General features: G+C 52.5%; 2 protein-coding genes and 1 long non-coding RNA gene across 5 annotated transcripts; 1 reads left to right on the forward strand and 2 right to left on the reverse strand.

The window, feature by feature from the left end:
• Positions 1-1,399: 1,399 nt before the first annotated feature.
• Positions 1,400-8,778, reverse strand: DNAJB2 (DnaJ heat shock protein family (Hsp40) member B2). 3 transcript variants are annotated; one of them, XM_055398248.2, is made up of 10 exons: positions 8,585-8,776; positions 8,235-8,336; positions 7,441-7,550; positions 6,322-6,375; positions 6,017-6,139; positions 5,054-5,146; positions 4,745-4,847; positions 4,483-4,553; positions 3,452-3,658; positions 1,400-2,350 (listed from the first exon to the last, which is right to left on the reverse strand). In XM_055398248.2, the coding sequence occupies exons 2-10, from the start codon at positions 8,297-8,299 to the stop codon at positions 2,340-2,342; spliced, it is 837 nt and encodes a 278-aa protein (XP_055254223.1). In that variant the 5' UTR covers positions 8,300-8,336; positions 8,585-8,776; the 3' UTR covers positions 1,400-2,339. The 3 variants fall into 3 exon arrangements, with proteins under 3 accessions (XP_055254223.1, XP_055254221.1, XP_055254222.1); XM_055398246.2 differs by lacking the exon at positions 1,400-2,350 and having other exon boundaries at positions 3,161-3,658; positions 8,585-8,778; XM_055398247.2 differs by lacking the exons at positions 1,400-2,350; positions 5,054-5,146 and having other exon boundaries at positions 3,161-3,658; positions 8,585-8,778.
• A 48-nt stretch (positions 8,779-8,826) lies between these two features.
• On the forward strand, positions 8,827-17,737 carry LOC129538093 (uncharacterized). The gene is made up of 3 exons (XR_008682158.2): positions 8,827-9,098; positions 15,517-15,623; positions 17,611-17,737. It is a non-coding gene; the product is annotated as an uncharacterized LOC129538093 (long non-coding RNA).
• On the reverse strand, positions 15,975-18,396 carry LOC129538092 (tubulin alpha-1D chain). The gene is made up of 3 exons (XM_055398066.2): positions 18,172-18,396; positions 17,716-17,864; positions 15,975-16,973 (listed from the first exon to the last, which is right to left on the reverse strand). The coding sequence occupies exons 1-3, from the start codon at positions 18,290-18,292 to the stop codon at positions 15,990-15,992; spliced, it is 1,254 nt and encodes a 417-aa protein (XP_055254041.2). The 5' UTR covers positions 18,293-18,396; the 3' UTR covers positions 15,975-15,989.
• Between the last annotated feature and the right edge of the window lie 1,600 nt (positions 18,397-19,996).

The following is a 19,996-nucleotide window of genomic DNA, read 5'->3' on the forward strand; positions in this document are numbered from 1 at the left end:
GTTAGGACTAAATGAGGTGATACAGGCCAAGTGCTCACCACACCTTAAGCAGAATTAGCTAAACTCTGCTAACAACTCACAGACTAGGCCTGTGAGATGTCACAACATTCATTCACCTGGGGGTAAAGGGCACTTTCTACCCATTCCCCTCTCTGTATGGTCTCAGAGGAGACTCCATCCATGTGTCATGTGGCATCCTTGGACAACAGTGGTACACATAGAAATGAGGCAAAAAGAGCCTTGAGCCTGGAGCTACTCAGGAATTAATTCAGGCCACCTCACCTTGCCAAGGCTCAGAAAGTGAAAGTGTTGCTCACTCAGTCCTTTCCAACTCTTCGCGACCCCATGAACTGTAGCCCACCAGGCTCCTTTGTTCATGGAATTTTCCAGGAAAGAATACTGGAGTGGGTTGCCATTTTCTTCTCCAAGGGATCTTCCTGACCCAGGGACCAAACACGTGTCTCCTGCATTGCAGGCAAGATTCTTTACCATCTGAGTCTCCAGGGAAGCCCAAGGCTCAGGCCCCATGAAAGATGGGCGAATACCACCTGCCCTGCTCAGAGAGGGAAGGGACAGTGAGTGGATCTCTGGCCCCCCACCCCTCACCTGTGCTCTGCTGCAGCTCAGCACCACTGTTGGTCATCTCAAAGGCTGGAAGTGGGCAGAAACTTCCAACAGATTCTTTCTCTCAAGACAGAGGTTTGAAATCCCTTTCAGGGCATGCTACTTCCTTGTTTTGAGGAAAATACAATATAGGTCCTTTGGCCATTGAGGATGAAGCCCAGTGATTACCCCCAACACTGCCCTGCATGAGGATAGAAAAGTGCTTGTCCCGTGGCTGGGAGGGCATCTCTGCAGGTGTCTGAAGAGACAGGACTGGGGAGGTACCTAGTTTTCACCTCCCTGGGCCCTGGACCCTGTGTAGGGCAGACTTACACCACTCCATGTGAGAGAGGCAGGCTTCTGACGCTGGATGATAGCCATAAGCTAAGAGGACCTGTGGAGGGGGTGCTCAGTCTCTGGGCCTCGGGAGGAGGTTTTTAGAGGTGTTTCACCACGTGTTCCTGGCTTTCTGTTGGCCTCAGCTTTCAGCCCAGTCAGATCTGGTCCTAGCTGTGCCTGCAGACCCTGCAGTAGTTGGGTGGTGGGGTCCTGTATTCGCAGAACAATAGCTGCCTGTGAAAGCCCGCTGTGGGGCCCCCAGAGGTAAGGCATGTGAGCATGGCCTGGGATCCCACACCATATTAGGGGAGGGCCGCCTGGTCAAAGAGGGGACTTCTACTATCAGCTGGAAAGGCTCGCGACCTCTGGATGCCTGAGAAATAAAGGGAGGTGTGTCACCCACTGGCCCCACAGGGCTGGCCGGCGGGAAGAAAGCACACAGGATACAGCACGCCACCAAGCTCTCGAAACTCAGCTTTATTGACTTCCAGTGTTTCCCTCTCGGTCTGAGCTCAGCCCAGCTGGCTTTGATAGGTCACTGAGACTCAACGGCACAGGGTCTGGCAACACCCCGGCTCCACCACTTCCCTCCCCGGCCACCGGGCTCCCCAGGGAGGGAGGAGGAGAGGCAGCTTCTGTGGTGTTGGAGAGAAAGAATGGGCAGCAGGGTCAGAGGCCAAAGGAGCCATACAAGCAGCAGCATGCCCGGAGCACCCATCACACGCTGATTCCAGCCACACACACACACATACACACACACACATACACACACAACCCAGAGCGCTAGGGTGGCCTTCCACCTTCCAAGCTCTCACCAGCCCATGCCCATCAGCCCTCTTGAGACCACACCCTGCTCAGCCAATCCGCCGTGGCTCATCTCAGACCCCAGGACTGCCCACAGGAAAATAACCTCTCCAAGATGCCTCAGGGCCTTGATTTGTACACTCTAACCCCAGTGCTAGTAAGAGGTATCAGGGGAAACGAAGCTCAGACCATTCCCCCTTCATCCACATTTTTGTCACCCCTGCCAGGGACAAATCAAATGACAAGATGTCCCCATCTCACGACGAGTTAACAGGCCGACCAGAGCTGGAACTACATATCCCAAGATGCACAGCTCCGTTAACTGTGCACCACTCCCCCCAGGCATGATCTAACAGAAAGGAGGCAAGGTGCGTTGCATTCTGGGACTTGTAGTCCCCACCAAACAGCACCAAACACCCTGGAGCGTTTACAGGATAAGCCTACCTCCCACCCCGCCCCCGCCCACCGCCCAGGCCCGGCTCTATGCTCAGCACAGGTGAGAGGGAGAGGGATGGAGGGTCCCCTCCCAGTGTACAGGGTTGGGCGCTGTCCTGTTGGAACTGTGCAGCAACTCTGGGTCCCGGACATCCAGCTCAGAACACATCTGGGGAGAGAGCGAGGGTGGGGTGACAGGAGAGAGGATCAGCCGCAAGCCGTGGAGGGCAGAGCTAAGCATGCAGCCCTGGGCTAGCCCTGTGGCCTCTCCCTGAGCCCTGATGCATGGTGCGGGAGGACGGGGTGTGGCCCCTCCTAGGCCTCCCTCCTGGGGCACCCTGGCCCTATCCCCCCTCTCCAGGGTTAGCCGGCCTCACCTCTGGCTAGTCCGGAGGCTGGGGGCAGGCTGAGGCAGCAAGAGGAAGGGAGGAGGAGTAGGCTCCGGTTCTGAATCTGGACGGGCCGAGAGGCTCCCGCCCCACCCAGCTAGCCTCCCCGGAAGACCTTATGGCCCTGCGGGCCACAGCATCTTCCTCGCCACAAAGAGGCCTTCTGGGGAAAAGGAAGAAGGGAGTCCCAGCCAGGCAGGAGGCAGTGAAAGCAAGCGATGTAGCCCGCAGGGAATTGCAGAGAGAAGAGTGCGAGGGAGGAGAAGCAGCGCCAGGAGGGAAGCAACAGAGACGTCAGAGCTCAACACTGCGTGCGGAAACTGGGGTGGGGGTGTCTGCAGCCGACCAGGAGAGCTGTGGCTGCGCGCTCTGGCTCAGAGAACCTCAGGCCAAGTCCTCCTTCCTTGACATCATTCAGCAACACAGGTGGCAGAAGGCCTGGGCATGAAAGGCCCGACCCAAGCCACTAATGCCCCTTGGAAACTCCCCGTCTAATAAGAATTAAGTTCATCCTGGCTCCTCAGGCCCTCCCGCTGCCCTGAGGTCCCCCCACCCTGAATTTCACCAGGGACCTATCAGCCGTGGGCTGAGCACAGCAAATCCACGCTGGAGGGAGGGGTGGACCTGGGAGGGAGCGCTGAGGTGGAGAGGGGCTCCTGCAACTCAGGCCATGCCCTTCTCTGACCAGGACTCCCAGTCCCCCTGAATTGGATGGGCTGGGCCTGGTGATCAGAGGATGAGGCAGCGAGTGGCCTTCTCCTCCGGAGAGGGACTGGGCTTGGCTGTGTCACCCCTTGCACCCTCATGGGGCTCCCGCACGCCTGGATCGTGGTTCTGAGCCTTGGGCTGCCCCTGCCGTCGTCGCTGTGCCCCCCGCCCACCTGCCGGTTTCTTCCCAGCTGCCTCCATCTCTGACAGGCTGTAGGCCATGGCAAGCTGCAGGTCCTCGTCCTCCTCAGAGAGGCTGCCGTCGGGGGGTCGTGACACAGGGGTCTGCCGGACCTGCGTGGCCCCTGACCTGGAGGTGACTGACTGCTGCTGCTCACGACGGCTCAGCTCCAAGCCCAGGGCCAGGTCATCTGGGATACCTGCAGGAGTCACGGCCACCATGAGGCCCTTTGATCCAGGCCGTGGGAAGCCTGCCAGGTGGCCTCATGCACTCTGGCCACTCTCAGCCCCTCCTTTGGAAGTGGGGGTGCATGCATTTTGAAACCTAGCATGGTTATGAGCATGGCCAGTTATTCAGTTTCAGCAGGTACAAGCTGTCTCTTTGGGCAAATTACTCAACCTCCCTAAGCCTCCCTTTCCTCATCCATAAAATGGGAATGACAAGAGTGCCTACACTGTCAAATGGTTCCAGTGATTAAATAAGATAGCTTGCGAAGTGCCCTTCCCAGAGTCAGCGGGCACCAAAGGGTGACCATCCTGTACCACGTGGCATTGTGGGAAGAAGAGGTCAGCCCCAGGAACCCTTCATCCTGTAGTTTCATTCCTGGCTTCACCCTTCACTAAGTAGGTCAAAGCCTCGGGTGTGGGGCTACCTGGGAGTTAGGACCGTTTAGCTATGCTGAGGCTCCGTCTCTGCAAATGAAAAGTAGGGCAAGTGCAAACTGCCCTGCTTTCCCCTGGTTCTTGTAAGAATATTGGGGATATGGTGGTGTGTGTGCAAGGGCTTTGAAAATAGTCACGTGCTCTGCAAACTCCGGCATCCCAACTCATGACAATGGTGACTAGCAGGCCCTCTGAGAGCCCACGATTCTGTGTCCCGGCACCCCCTTCCCCCGGATCACCATCTCCGATCCTTCCAGTCTGGCCTCCCTGGCCCAGGGGAGTTCAGAGAGGAGCAGGTTGGGGATGGGGCTCTGGGTCCTCGGGTTTCCTGCCAGGGATTGGTGGCTGGGCCCTTCCTCACCATTGATTGTGACGGACTTCAGCTGCCCATCCTCCTCCACTTCTACCCGTTCCTGCCCATTCTCCATGATCCTGTGGGAGACAGCACAGTTCACTGGGTGGGCAGGCCTGAATCCTGCGGGAGTCTGTCTGGGCTCCACGCTGCACTGGACAAGACGTACTGGGCTCTGCCCTCAGGGAGCTGCCTCTCGAGTTGTCTGCACTCCCCCCAACCCCGCCACTTCACCTTCCAGCCCTGGCATGGTCCCAGAAGAAGCCCTCACCTGCGCGTGGTGATGCGGCGTCCTTGGACAAAGGTGGTGGACGTAGAGACGGAGCGAAAAGCACCAGCCCCAGGACTGAAGGAGAAAGACGAGGAGGAGAAATCTGGCATCGGGACAAGGGGGGTGGGGGAGGAGGGGGCATTAGACAGAGGCTGCACCCGGCAGGCAGGCTGAGCTCACAAAGGGCCGGGAACCTCTGTGAGGCAGGGCTCTGGAGACATGAGAGAGAAGGCGTGGGAGAACAACGAGCTGAAGTGAGGGGCTCCAGGACTCCAAACGCTTGCAGGCATGGCAAAGAATGGCACTTACCAGAGTGCCCAGGGAAGGAGGAAGAGAATGTGAAGAAAGGGCCCGAGTGTCGGGAACCCCGGTTCTGAAGCTCTGAGAAGGGGCCCAGGTCATCTGCAATGAGTAAGCAGGTGAACCATCATCTGGTGAAAAGAGCCTCCCCTGCCCCCCAGAATGTGTGAACCCTGCTCTTTTTTTTTTTGCCTGCACTGGGTGTAAGTTATGGCATGTGGGATCTAGTTCCCTGACCAGGGATTGAACCCCAGTCCCCTGCATAGGGAGCACGGAGTCTTAGCCACTGGACCACCAAAGAAGACCCTGAACCCTGCTTAATCTTAGTCTTAAAATAGAAGCTGCTAAGCAACTGGGTACATTTCAGCTTGGACTGATTTATAAGTGAAATTCATTTTTAGTATTATATATGAAAAAGTTCCCTGGTCAATTGTGGCCACCATAAATAAAGGAAGGCAGGGCGAAGGAACATCTCCTTCAGTTTTAGGCATAAGCCTGGTGTGATGTCAGGCAGACACAGCTACAAGTCTCCACTCTGCCATCTGCTGTGTGACTCTAAGCAAGTTATTTGAATGTGCCTCAGTTCTCTCATCTCTAAGTGGGGATAAAGTTATCTATCTCCCAGGGTTCATTTAACGATTCAAACAGGTAGCGTCTGTTGTTGTTTGTAATGGCATTATCACTGTCCCATGATGTTCTGAGTCTTGCTTTCATGGCTGTCACTGTGGAGGTTTAACAATGAATTACTGTTATCATTTACGTAAGGCGAGTCTCTGAAGTGTCACTATAGGGTCACGCGGGTTCTGGCATGTGTGAGGTTCTGTCCCAGCGCTCACTTGGATCCACCCCCACAAAGTCTTCTGTCTGTGGAATTGTTTCCCTCTCAGCCTCCTGCCTAAGGCCTCCCGGCTGATGGAGGGCGGGCCTGGAGGGAGAAGTCCAGCTCGTCAGACGCCCACCAAGTCCACTCACCAAAGAGCTCTGCAAAAGGGTCTCCGCTCCCGAAGAACTCCCGGAAGACCTCCTCTGGGCTGCGGAAGGTGAAGGTGAAGCCAGGCCCGCCACTACCAGCTTCCGCGCGAGACGGGCCAGTTCCTAGAGGAAAGGCAGAATGGGGAGAGGGCTTAGGGCAGGCACCCTGCCCTAAGTGAGGGGACCCTACCCGAGGCTCAGAGACTCCAGGAGCCTGGAGTGACAGCAAGAATCCACTGCAGAAGACTGGCCTCCCTGCTCCTCCCTGACCCACTTCTGTCCCGGGGTGTCCCCGCTCCACCTACCTGCCCCAGTCAGCCCTTCCCGGCCATAGAGGTCGTAGATCTCACGCTTACGCTCTGAAAAGAGAGACTGGATCATTTCTCCCTCCCTCTGGGATGATGCCCGCCCCCCACTTCCAGGCTAGGCCCCTCTGAAGACTGTCCAGAGACTGACACTTGGGGAGCAGGAGGGTGAACAGGAGACATGAACATGGCCATGGTTTTAGCAGCAGCTCAGCCCTTCACACAGAGGATCCTTCCCATCTGTAAAATGGACACAATAACAGCACCGACCTCATAGCTGCAGGGATTAAGTGAGATAATCCACCTAAACTGCCTAGCACAGTCCCTGATACTCAGTGCTTCATAAATGTTAACTAATGATTACTGTGTTATCATTAATTAGGGCTTTAACCTAAATGTCACAGAGAGACCTTCCGTGACTACCTAACAAAAGTTGGTGCCTATGATTCCCTATTCCCTATCACATCACCCTATTATTCCTTTAGAATAACCTTGTCTCTGCGTTTACTTGGTTAATGTCCATCTTTCCTGACCAAACTGTGATAAACCCATCAGGACAAGGACATAGCTTGTTCATCCCTCATTGTTCCTCTGCCCAACAAGAGCCTGGTACCTTAAGCACTCAGCGAATATTTTTTGAATTAATGAATGAAAGACCTGGAGTCATATTCCTTGAGCAAGTTACCTCACTTCTCTCAGTTTTCTTGCCTGACAAATGGGATGATAAATCCTGTCCTGAAGAATGGCTATGAAGACTCACGGCCTGGCTTATGGCCTTCCTAAGGCCTGGCTCAGAGGAGGCTCAGCATACCTCGGTTCCCTGCCTTGTTTCCTTCCCCTTGTCAGGACCTATGCCGCAACTACCAGACCCTGGGGAACAGACACTGAGACAGGGGATCAGGGGAAAAATAAAAGGGTGCTTGGCACACAGTAGGTGCTCCTCTGAATTGAAACAAAGAATTCCAGAGTCCCTGTGAAAGAGGAGCACTTAACTGCCAGGTTGAAAGAGGCATGGAGGCCACAAGGGTGGTGGCAGCATGGCTTTGGGAAGCAATGTGATGGGCATGAAGTGGGAGTGACAGGTGATGGCCTGCCCTGACCCCTGATCCTGGCCCTTACTGTCGGACAGAACTTCATACGCCTCGGCCACCTCCTTGAACTTCTTCTCAGCAAACTCTTTATTATCTGGGTTCTTGTCTGGATGCCACTGTAATGCCTTCTTTCTATACCTGCAGGAAGTGGGTTCAGAGGGGACGGTCAGAGGACAAAGGCAGGCACTTCCCACCAGGGAACACAATGACCCATTTCCTGTTAGCCCACCATAGCCCTTCCACCACTCAGATCCGGGTCAGTCCCAGCTGCTAGGGCTGCCTCTGCAGCAGTGATTTAATGGAGTCCCTCTCTCTCCTCTCTGCAGCCAGTGCTAGGACTACATACTTGTATCAGCAGATGATAACCTGAGGGTGAGAAAGTCCCAGCCCTAACCCCTCCCTGGGGCTAGCTTGGTCTGGGGTTGCAAAGGACGGTAGGTACATGTGTCCATGGAGGGTACGGAGGCCGCTGGTCCCTCCTGGTCTCAGTGCTTGAGCCATGTCTGCACTGCATGCTAGGAAAGCCCACACTTAGGAGGCTGGAGGATGGGGTAGGAGTGAAGACTGAGGGAAAGGATGGGAGGGTGCACTGGAAAAAGAGCCCACACTGCAGCTCGTCAACAGAACTTCTCGCTACACATTTCCCCCTACTCATCCAGGGGTTTCCTTCCTCCCTACAGGGGGTCACTCTCTGAGGAAGCCTCCCACCCCACCCCAGTCCTTTCAAAGGACCCGGCTCTCTCCGCACTGCCTCTGAAGGGCCCCGGGGTGGTGGTAGGGGGTGGGGTGAGTGGCTTTCTGACGCACGGCGGAGGCACTTACGCCTTTTTGATGTCATCAGCGGACGCACTTCGCGGTACGTCTAGGATCTCGTAGTAGGATGCCATGGCAACTCGTTAGTCGTCAGGCGGGCCTCCTTGGGGGCTGCGGGGTAGAGAAGTAGAGTCAGACCCGAAAGAACCGAGAGCCCCTCCCTGCGGCTGGAGACCCCCGCAGGGGGCAGCAGAGCCCGCTGGCTCTCCTCGCGGCCAGTGACGAGACTCCCTCCGGCAGCCTTATCGGCCCTGGCAGGCGGGTGCCACCGGCTATCTCGGGACTCAGAGCCGGGGCGCCCTATCGCAGCCCGCAAACGCCAAGGGCCCCCCAGCCTGACCGGGGCCCCCCGCCCGCACCTCCTCCGCCAGGAGTCCCTGGCCTCCTGCAGCGCCCCGCCCCTGCCCCCCTCCGGGAACCGTCTGGCACCGGCTGCCCAGCTCGCGGCTGCTGCGTAGGACGCGGCCGGCCCAGCTGTGCGCGCAAGCGTGCGTCAGCGGCACAGAAACTACTAGAGACCCAGAGGAGGCCGGCTCGGCCTGTCACCTGGGGGGCGGACTGGGGGGCGTGCTGCCGCAGGGGCTGCCGGGAGATGGAGGCGGAGCCGTCTATTTTGGGCTTGCACCAGGACAACGTCATCCCCAGCTGGGACCTGGGAGACAGCGGCAGGTTCCATTCAAGCGTGACGCATTCGCCAACAAACAAGCCGCCCAGCCCCTGGTCCCTCTGTGGCCTTCCTACAGACAGGCTTGGTGACCCGGGGAAAATCGCCACCTCAAGGGCTGACAGACTCCCCTCGGGGCCTAAATCCTCGCCTTTCTTCAGATCCCTGCTCCAGCCCCATCGTCAAAAGAGGCCGCCCGATTTCCCTGTGTAGGTCAGACCTGCCTCTCACAGCTGTTCTTGGCATCTTTCCTCACGCTGGTCAGAGATACAGATTAGCATTTACTTGTTTATTTGACTGACATTCACCTCCCCCACTAGGATGTCAATTTCGGAGGGCAGAGATTATGTCCTTTTTTTTTTCTCTCTCTCTCACTAGAGTATTAAGGACAGTGGGATTCAAAAATAATCTGTTGGATGGTTAAATAATGAACAGATGGGAACATGTTAACGGTTTTGACACATTGTGGGTTGTGGGGGGCAGAAAGAGAGGAAATTCCCCAGATTCGAGGTTTTTCTTTCCAGATTGATCCTGAGTAGACCTCTTCCACTTTAAAGTGATTTCTAGCCCATGGCCTCATGGGAAATTGAGAGACCCTTCTAGAACTGGCTCCCACTTGCTATCCAGGCCAATCCACAAACATTAATTGAGCATCTTATATATTGTAGATGCTGCTAGGATGTAAAAAGAGGACTGTGGCCCAGTCCCTAACTTCACAGAGCTCCAACCTAAGATACCAGCCCAGCAGTATAGACCACTGGGAAACCCCAAGGCTTTGGAAACAGACCTGGGTTTGCAACCTGGTGCTACTGTGTGACAGGAAAACGTCTAAGGACTCGTTCTTTTCTCCCTAAATACAGGTAAGGCCTAGGGCTCTTTGAAAGTCACGTGAGGTACAGTGAATAGGTGGTACAAGTGGGAAAGAATCCGCCTTCAAATGCAGGAAACACAGAGATGCAGTTTCGATCCCTGGGTTGGGAAGCTCCTCTGGAGTAGGAAATGGCAACCCACTCCAGTATTCTTGCCTGGAAAATTCCATAGACAGAGGAGCTGGCAGGTTACAGTCCATGGGGTTGCAAAGAGTCAGACAGTACTAAGCACACAGCACAGGCTCTTAGTACAAAGACTCTGGCATCATGACCGGCTGAACAATAATAGTTATGTGAATCCAGTATTTTAGGCTGGGTGACCCAGAAATGCTTTCATCAAAGAGAAGGGCTTGAGCCAGACATGAAAGCAGAGCCTGGAGTGCATTTGTCCGGTTTTCCTGACTGCTCACAGTCTCTGAGCCTCCTACCTACCTACACCTGGCGAATTCCCACTGTGTAGGCTTTGATGGGAAGCAGGCCACTACCTGCCACAGAACCCGACACTTGCTCTCCCAGACTCCCTGGCTCCAAAGGTGCAGGCAAAAGCCAGACATTCTGCCAGTCGGGAGGGCCAACTGGGACTCTTGAATCTGGAACAAGTCACAGAGAGAAGCAGGGGCAATTGAGAATTCATTTCTACAGTGGTGGCGGCAGAGCCAGCAGTGGCCTCTAGTGTCTGGAGGAGGGAATGTTAACCTCAATGCCTGGGTGGGTAGAGGCCTGTCTGCAGTGAATGGAGGGGACAGGGGTCTTTTAGGCAGTCTGTCCCGTGCCCTGACTTTGACTGTGGTACAGACTGCCCAACTTCTCTTGATGCCTTACCTGTTTGCAGAGTCTTGTTTGGCAGCCCTTGTATCGATTCTGTGTGCTACCCAGTATCTCTCCAGTTGTGTGTGTGTGTGTCGGGTGGGGGTGGGATTGGGGGATGATTTCCTGTTTTTTTTTGGCCAGAGTTTCTGCTGTTTCCAGTCTTGACTGACCTTGGTATAAGAGGAAGGAATCAATTAGGTTCAGTCAGTTCAGTCACTCTGTCATGTCTGACTCTTTGCGACCCCATGGACTACAGCATGCCAGGCTTCCCTGTCCATCACCAACTCCCAGAGCTTGCTCAAACTCAAGTCCATCGAGTCGGTGATGCCATCCAACCATCTCATCCTCTGTCATCCCTTTCTCTTCCTGCCTTCAGTCTTTCCCAGCATCAGGGTCTTTTCCAGTGAGTCAGTTCTTCATATCAGGTGGCCAAAGTATTGAAGTTTCAGCTTCAGTCCTTCCAGTGAATATTCAGGACTGATTTCCTTTAGGATTGACTGGTTTGATCTCCTTGCAGTCCAACGGATTCTCAAGAGTCTTCTCCACAGTTCAAAAGCATCAGTTCTTCGGTGCTAAGCTTTCTTTATAGTCCAACTCTCACATCCATACATGACTACTGGAAAAACCATAGTTTTGACTAGATGGACCTTTGTTGGCAAAGTAATGTATCTGCTTTTTAACATGCTGTCTAGGTTTCTCATAGCTTTTCTTGATTAGTTTAGGTCACTCCAAAGTCTTCCAAATCTCTTTCTTTTTACTTCTCTTATCTCAACTGACTTTTGTCTAGCACTTACCATGTAGGTGGTATTATGTTAAGACTAGGAATATTAAGAGATTTAAGTTTTAGTCCCTGTACTGAGGGAGATGAAAACCTTGTTGGGGCACAGACAAATGACAGCCAAGGGAAATTATGTGGAACACAGCTAGCAAGCAAGGGGTTAATTTCCTTTGTTCACAAAGGATTCCAACAAACTTATGAACAAAGATGAGCAATATAATTTTTAAATGGGCAAAGATCACAGAAAAGAGTTCACAGAAGAGAAAGTACTGGCTTTTAAATATGGAAAGCTGTTCAATCTCATTCACAGTAAGAGAATTTATAAAGGAAAGCTGCAAGAATATACTTTCACTTCTCAGATGATTGATGCAGATCAAAAAGTGTATGTTATATCGGCAAGGCTGTGAGCACAGGCGGTCTCGTACATTGGTAATCGGAGGGGTAATTTGGATATAACTTTTAAAGAGAGCAATGTGAGGTATATATCAAAATTAAAGGTGTGTGCCCTTTGACCCAGTAATGCCAATTATAGTAATCTCTAGTTGTACATATATGCAAAAAAGTATGTGCAAGTGTTGCAGCATTCTTTTCAATAGCAAAGAATTAGAAATAACCTAAAGACTATACCATTAATAGCAGACTGGTTAAATAAGTAATGATACAATGCACTATGGAATACTATATTGTCACCAAAAAGAATGAGGCATATCTATATGTAGTGCTATGTTATTGTTAAGTGAAAAAACAAAACAAGATGTAGAGCAAAGTATATTTAAACGTGTGCACACATTGTATACATTAGTGTGCACACTTCAGCATTCTGGAAGGAAATACTGTAATAACAAAAAAACATGAGCAATGGTGGCTTCCAAGAGGGGAATAAATGAAGGGGACTTATTTTTGCTGTTTGTAAATCTCTTTGGTACCTTTTGAATTCTGAAGTGTATGTACATAATAACTGGTCAAATACACATGTAATCTTTTAAAAACTAGTTGGGGAAATGGGATATCAGAAAGAAGCTGAGTGCTATGCTACAAGGCAGTCCATGCCAAGTAGCAAATGAGCAATAGAGACAGAAGAGAGAGACTCTAGAGGTAGGAGAGGTCTCAGAGCTGGACGGGTTCTGGGTGACTGTGACCTAAACTGGAAGGAATGGCAACAGTGAGGCAAGCAGGGGGAGGGAGGCTAGAAGGGAATGCAACTTTGGAGGCAGGCATGTTCCTGACACATCAGAGGTGAGGGAGGAAATGTGTTGGGTGGAATCCAAAGTTGGGGCTCTGTCTCTTGTGTCTGCCTGCAGGAGGTAATTGTACCCTGGCTTTAGAAGCCTCGGGGATGAAAGCATTCCCCTACACTGAGGGAGTCCTCAGGAGCCCAGCTGGATGGTAACTCCCAGCTACCCCGTGGAGGTCTGGGTTGCCACCTCCCACACCCACACCCAGCCCAACCTAAGCCTGCCAGAACTTGCCCACAGAGTTGCTAACTGGGAGACCTCACCAGATCTGAGAGGAGGTGGTCCTCCAACTACCCAGAGTGGGCTGGCTGGTACAGCCATCAGGAGGGGAGCCTGGCCACCTCTGTGGATGTCCAGCCATGTTGGCAGGTGAAGACCTCACCTTTCCCAGGGCCTTCCCTCACCTATTGGAGGTCAGTTGTGGGGAGCTTTCGAAGCTTGGCCCCAGAGATGCCTTGGCCCTTGTTCAGCCCCGGAAGCTGGGTCCCTGCACCGCCCCCCCACCACACCCTCTCCCACAGTGCCTGGGCAGGGGAGTGTCAAGCGTCACCCCCTCCCTGCCTTCGAGGCAACTGAGTCACCGTCTGGGCACTGGGGACCCAGCAGGTCTAGACGAGGTGACGTCTGGAGGGGAGACATCCCTGCCCCGATCTGTTGCAGGCGGGAGGAGAGAACACTGAGGAAGAGGAGGCAGCAGTTTTGGCCAGACTGACCCAGGTTTCAATCCCCATTCCTCCACTTCCTTGCTGAGTAGCCTTGTGCAAGTCACGTGACTTCTCCAAGCCTCCGTCACCACATCTATAAAAGAGGCATTCATTAAACAGATTTGAGAATCTAATATGTGTCAGGCAGCATTCTGGATCCTGAGAGAAGAATAGGCCTTGTTTCCATGGACCTTCCAGTCCAGTGGGTACAATAATTTTATTTACCTCAGGATTAAAGATGGAGAAGGAAATGGCAACCCACTCCAGTGTTCTTGCCAGGAGAATCCCAGGGAAGGCGGAGCCTGGTCGGCTGCCGTCTATGGGGTCGCACAGAGTCGGACACGACTGAAGCGACTTAGCAGCAGCAGCAGGATTAAAGAAGGTAGTATTGGGCATTACTTGGTGATCCCATGGTTCACCATGCCTCTACTGCAGGGGCACAGGTTTGATCCTTGGTCAGGGAACTAAGATCCCGTAAGCCTTGAGGGGTGGCCGATAAAAACTCATTAATTAAAAAAATCAAGAAGATAGTATGAATGTAAGGCCTAGTATATAGTAGGTGCTTAATAAACAACAATTTTCCTTGGGTTTTAAAAGCTCCTCAAATAACCCCTCTTCCCTCCCCAAGTTTGAATCCAGTTGATAGAAAGACACAGGATAGAGATTTGAAATTCAGCCCTTTTAGAGGAGAAAAGAAATCAATAAAAGCAGATTGGAGGATATAGCTGAGCTAGCTATTCAGCCAAAATGGGTTTTAGAATAATTAAATGATTCTCCAAAGCCCGTCGCACAAGTATACACACAATTGCAGGCCTCTGTCTTCCCAGGACAGAGCTTACCTGTCAGCTGAAATCCTCAGAGAAGCATTGAGAATCCTTTCTGTCTCTGAGAAAATCATTGCAAAAGAGAGGTAGGAAACTGTTGGGCTGGGTGTGCCTGTTTTCTCCTCTAAACTTCTCACCAGCGTGGTGCCGCCACTCCATCCTCTAATTACAAAATAATTATTGAGACAGGGACAGGCGAGGGGGACCATATGGGGAAGGGGAGGAGTCACTCCCTTTCCAGTTTTACCTGAGTGGCCTCCTGGGCTAGGCCCAGGTGCAGGTGTGTGGAGGTAAGTGTTTTATTCACTTCATTCTTCTGAGAATCACCCACCTTTCCTGCCCTGGTTTGTATCTCACAGACTGCACCCCCTTTTCCCTAGGTCCTGTCTTACCAACTGTGTGTGTCTCGGTTCAGCCAGTGGGAACCACTGGCTGGAGATTGAGGGTGTAAGGAAAGGCCAAGCCAGTTTATTTCTCCTTCTCTCAAAATCAGAAAGTAACTCAGGTGATGCTGTGCCTCCTGCATGGCTCTGATGTAGTATAGTGTTATTTGCTCAGTCTTGTCCTACTCTTTGCAACCTCATAGATTGTAGCCCGCTGGGCTCCTCTGTCCATGGAATTCTCCAGGCAAGAATACTGGAGTGGGTAGCCACTCCCTTCTCCAGGGGATCTTCCTGATCCAAGGATCAAACCCGTGTCTCCTGCATTGCAGGTGGATTCTTTACCATCTAAGTCCACCAGGGAAGACCCTGACAAACACCCCTCCCTCCTCCCTGCTCCTGCTCCCTCTGGGTAGCTCTACTGTGGTTCCAGCTGTCACCTGGTGATCTCGGCTCCAAAGATCTGGCATCATCATCTCATACCTTGACTCTTCCAGCTCTAAGGGTGATAGCAGCTTCCTGGCTTTGCTGACTTCGGGATTTCCTTGCCAGCATCCAAGCCTGGGAAAGGGAGGCTGCAGGGAGGACAGTGCCAAGGACAACACTAGGCACTGCATCTCTGGGGCTGGAGTGGGGGTGGGGATTGCCCTAGTTCTAGACCTCCAGTAGTCAAACCATCCCTCCAGCCCAGAAGGTGTTACAGAAAATCTACACACAAGGATTTGGGGGCAGTCGTCCAGTTGGAAGCTGTGCTTGTGGCATAGGTTTGAACACAAGTCGTTTGTCTTTATGGAATAGTGATGAGTGAGATGGTGATTTCAGGGGGGTAGGCTCCCCCCTGACTACCAGCCATTGCTCCATGGTTGCTGCCGCTGTGCCACCATTCTGCCTTAAAGCCAGCTTCTGGACTCTCTACCTCTCTTCACTCAAACCTCCTGCCTGAAGAGGACAGGAGGGGTGCTAGTGAGCACCAGCTCTACCAGACACCATGTCAAATCCCTTGGGCTCAACCAGGCTCTTTTTGCAGGCCAGTGTGGCTCAGACCAGCTTCACAACTTAACAGCGCCTCGCCTCCTGCCCCCAGGTCTTCCTTGTTGACCCTGCCGCCCAAGTGTGTGCGACCTGGAAGTACAGGTGAGTTAATGCTTGATGCAGGGAAGGTTTAACCAAGGCGAGAATGGGGCCAGTGTAGAAATTCCCCACCCTCACCTCCTTTCCTGACCAGTCTCCCAAGGAATGATTCTAAGATGCCATTTATGCTGCTACATCCTCTCCAGGAGGAATTCTCCCTCCTTCTCTGCTTTACCCACCTCAGCCTTCATTCTGCTCCCTGGAATGAAATCTGAAGTCAGATCTGCTTTCTGGGGAACCCAGGCTAAGATACTAGCCTTCTTATCTCTTCTGAAGGAACCCACCCCCAGTGATTTTCCCAAGAGAAAAAGACATTTGGGAGACAATGAGGCTGCAGCACTTTATTTAGGACAGACACAAAGGCTTCTGCTAGTATTCGTCCCCCTCCTCCTCTTCTCCCTCCCCCTCCACACTATCCATGCCCACCTCCTCGTAATCCTTCTCCAGGGCAGCCATATCCTCCCGGGCCTCGGAGAACTCACCCTCCTCCATGCCCTCACCCACGTACCAGTGCACAAACGCCCTCTTGGCATACATCAGGTCAAACTTGTGGTCCAGGCGGGCCCAGGCCTCAGCAATGGCGGTCGTGTTGCTCAGCATGCACACGGCACGCTGCACCTTGGCCAGGTCTCCCCCGGGCACCACAGTGGGGGGCTGGTAGTTGATACCGACCTTGAAGCCCGTGGGGCACCAGTCCACGAACTGGATGGTACGCTTGGTCTTGATGGTAGCAATGGCGGCGTTGACATCCTTGGGCACCACGTCTCCACGGTACAGCAGGCAGCAGGCCATGTACTTGCCGTGGCGGGGATCACACTTCACCATCTGGTTGGCAGGCTCGAAGCAGGCGTTGGTGATCTCTGCCACGGACAGCTGCTCATGGTAGGCCTTCTCTGCAGAGATGACTGGCGCATAGGTGGCCAGGGGAAAGTGGATGCGAGGGTAGGGCACCAGGTTGGTCTGGAACTCGGTCAGGTCCACGTTGAGGGCGCCATCAAAGCGCAAGGAGGCTGTGATGGAGGAGACGATCTGGCCGATGAGGCGGTTGAGGTTGGTGTAAGTAGGGCGCTCGATGTCCAGGTTGCGGCGACAGATGTCATAGATGGCCTCGTTGTCCACCATGAAGGCACAATCTGAGTGCTCCAGGGTGGTGTGGGTGGTCAGGATGGAGTTGTAGGGCTCGACCACGGCCGTGGACACCTGGGGGGCTGGGTAGATGGAGAACTCCAGCTTGGATTTCTTGCCATAGTCAACAGAGAGCCGCTCCATCAGCAGTGAGGTGAAGCCAGAGCCAGTGCCCCCTCCAAAGCTGTGGAAGATGAGGAACCCTTGGAGTCCTGTGCACTGGTCAGCCTAGAGCAAAGAGAAACGTGGGATCTGAAGCACTGCTGACCAACAGCAAAGAACCGGCTTGTGCTGTTTGCGATTTCCCCAAAAGTTTCATAAAATCTTTGGAAGACTTTTCCAAGGGCAAAAAATAGGCTCTGATATGGCAATCCCACTCACCTCTCCTTGCCCCTCGTCCTCTCTCAAACCCCGAGACCTTCCACAGATATTTCTCTTGACTCTTGTGCCAACAGTCATTCATTATCATAACTTGCCAATTCCACCTGGTTTCCTACCCATGCCCCCCTCCTGATCTAACTTCTGATGTCTCTGGAGCGCTTCTTTACTGAGATCAACAACCCAGAAGCCTGGTCCACATCCTTGCTGAAGGCCCAAGTTGATCTGAGAGCCTTGGGTTGGTGTTGTTTGGATCCCTGTTTTTCACAGGGCCTTATGTCCATATCCCTACAATACAGGTTGACAATCTGGGACTGCTTATTGGCGTTCATCACTTGGCCAGGCAGCCTATCGACTGGTGGCCACTCTGCACAGCATCGGGCCAGTTACTGTAGGAGATAAAGGGGACACCCAGCTCTGGGCTGGAACCCACCCTCTGCCTCCCCTCCTCACTAGTCCTGATCCTGTGTGTTTAATTCTTGTCTAGGAGACTCTCCCAAGGATGGAAGCTGCCCTTCCTCATCTGGCCTCCAGATCACTTCACAACAGGAATGCAAATTCCCGCTTCCCCGGCCCTCAACTCTTCTCTCACCAGCTTCCGAATCCGGTCCAGCACCAGGTCAATGAGCTCTTTTCCAATGGTGTAGTGGCCTCGGGCATAGTTATTGGCAGCATCCTCTTTGCCAGTGATGAGCTGTTCTGGATGGAAGAGCTGGCGGTACGTGCCTGTCCGAACCTCATCTGCAATGGACAGAATTTTAGGTGCCCCTCCCCTTGCAGCCTGGCTCCCAGAGCCCCAGGGTACACAAAAGGGGTGGGGTCACCAGGCCCATTCAGGCAGTTGCTATTGCTCTTGGCTTTAATGGTACGTCAATAAAAAGGAAAGGGATATGTGGTGACCTTGAGACTCTGGAGCTGAGTGATAGCAGATTTGGAGTTCTGATTGGCTGCAGCAATTGGGAACCGCAACTCCAGGGCTCTCCAGTTACGGAGAAGGACTTGCAGGGGTACCTGGGACAAGGTGTGACAGGGCCTGATCATCACTCACCGATCACAGTGGGCTCCAGATCCACAAACACCGCCCGGGGCACATGTTTTCCGGCCCCAGTTTCACTAAAGAAGGTGTTGAAGGAATCATCCCCTCCCCCGATGGTCTTGTCACTGGGCATCTGCCCATCTGGTTGGATCCCATGTTCCAAGCAGTAGAGCTCCCAGCAGGCATTGCCAATCTGCACGCCGGCCTGCCCCACGTGGACTGAGATGCACTCACGCTGAGTGGGCAAAGGGCACAGAGAAGGGTATCATGTCTGAACATGAAGCCTGCCTGCCTGCCTTGAGTGGCTCTCCAGCTGAGAGCAGAAGTTCCTAGACTTTGCTCTCTGTGCCCCATCTCCCGGGGGGTGTGGGGTAGGGATAAAACCCTCAGGGGAAGCAGAAGATGTGACCATTTCTAAGATTATAGAGTCCTTCTCAGTGACTAAGCATCTTAAGGAACACTGAGGGACTCAGATGAGTCTGCCAGAGCACGATAGTCAACCCACTCATGTCCAGAAAGAAAGTAGCGTCCTTTAATAAGGAAAGCAAGGACCAAGTGAGGTTTCAGGGCTCAGAGACAAGGATGAGGTTTATAAGAGCAGAAAGAACTCTGGATTCACTTGACAGTTAGAAATGCCAGTGAAGAAGGGGAACGTGGGCCTGGAATGGGATGTGTGTGTGCTGTTCTTTCCTCTTGGGTATGTGTGGTTCTGGAGCGGAGAGAGTTTGGGAAGAAAGTTCTTCCTCACATGGCTCAAGGATGGTGGTCAAAGAACTCTTGCCCCTGAAGCAGTACTGGGGTAACCTGCTTGGTCCTAGAAAAGAGAAAGGTCTCTGCTCTGGGAGCCCCATGAGCATCAGAGAGACTTGACTCACTCGCTTCATCTTGTATTGAGCCTCCATTATGTGCCTGACATTGTGCAGATACTGGAAATTCATGACACTTAACACCTGGCCCCTGTGCTTAAGAAGCTCACTGTCTAGGAAAGGGAGACTTTCATATAAGATATGTGACTGTGGGAAGTGGGATCCCAGAGTGTTTCTTCCTGCTCCCCTTGAGAAGTGTTTATGGCAGACCATAAAAACAAAACGAGGGAATTCCCTGGCCATCCGGTAATTAGGACTCTGTACTTTCACTGATGAGGGTCAGGGTTCAGTCTGTGATGGGGAACTAAGATCCTGCCAGTCCCATTGTATGGCCATAAAAAAAAAGAAAAACAGAAAACTTTAAGCACATCCACCAAATTTCCCCCAATTTTAAGGCTTAATCATGTGGCAGTTGTGGAGACATGAGAATTCTCACACTGCTGTTAGAAGCCCAAAGTGATGCATCTGTCTTGGAAAGTGATTTGGCAATATCAGAAAAGCTGAAGACGCTCTTGCTCTAGAGAAATTCTCACACAGGTACAGAAGAAAACAGGTGCAGGAACAGTCACAGCACTATAGCAACGGAAGCCAATTAGAAGGCCCTCAACAGGAGAAAATGGGTAAAGAATGATTCAGAAGTGGGCGTGGGTGCATACAAGAAAGAATCTTACCCCCCAAAATTCTTACCAGAAAAAAAGCAAATTAAGAGGAATCATGACATGATATTATTTATGTAAATCTTCAACTTGCATGCATCATTTACAGATACATTTTTATGTTTGCTATATATTCTTAGAATGTGTTACAAAAATTTAAAAAAGCAAAGGAAATATTAACACCCAATTTGGAAAAATGGTTTTGTTTGGTAGAGGAGGGAAGTGAATGCAGTCAGAGGATTCTATTGCTTAAGCTAGGCAGCAGGTGTTCATCATATTATCCTTTATACCTTTTTGCATATCTGAAATATTTCA

The sequence above is a fragment of the Moschus berezovskii genome, chromosome 2 (assembly GCF_049115385.1).
Source record: "Moschus berezovskii isolate FMDL1 chromosome 2, NW_MosBer_1.0, whole genome shotgun sequence".
Classification (NCBI taxonomy): Eukaryota; Metazoa; Chordata; class Mammalia; order Artiodactyla; family Moschidae; genus Moschus; species Moschus berezovskii.

Bases quoted from the DNA above. Each gene is read 5' to 3' on its own strand.
- DNAJB2 (XM_055398246.2), bottom strand. From the start codon at position 8,299: ATGGCATCCTACTACGAGATCCTAGACGTACCGCGAAGTGCGTCCGCT. The intron at 7,551-8,234 runs GTAAGTGCCTCC...CACTTCCTGCAG, and splicing joins GCTGATGACATCAAAAAGGC to GTATAGAAAGAAGGCATTAC. The intron at 4,554-4,744 runs GTGAGGGCTTCT...TGTCTCCCACAG, and splicing joins CGCCGCATCACCACGCGCAG to GATCATGGAGAATGGGCAGG.
- LOC129538092 (XM_055398066.2), bottom strand. From the start codon at position 18,292: ATGCCCAGTGACAAGACCATCGGGGGAGGGGATGATTCCTTCAACACC. The intron at 17,865-18,171 runs GTGAGTGATGAT...TGTCCATTGCAG, and splicing joins TCTGGAGCCCACTGTGATCG to ATGAGGTTCGGACAGGCACG. The intron at 16,974-17,715 runs GTGAGAGAAGAG...TCTTTGCTCTAG, and splicing joins TGGACCGGATTCGGAAGCTG to GCTGACCAGTGCACAGGACT.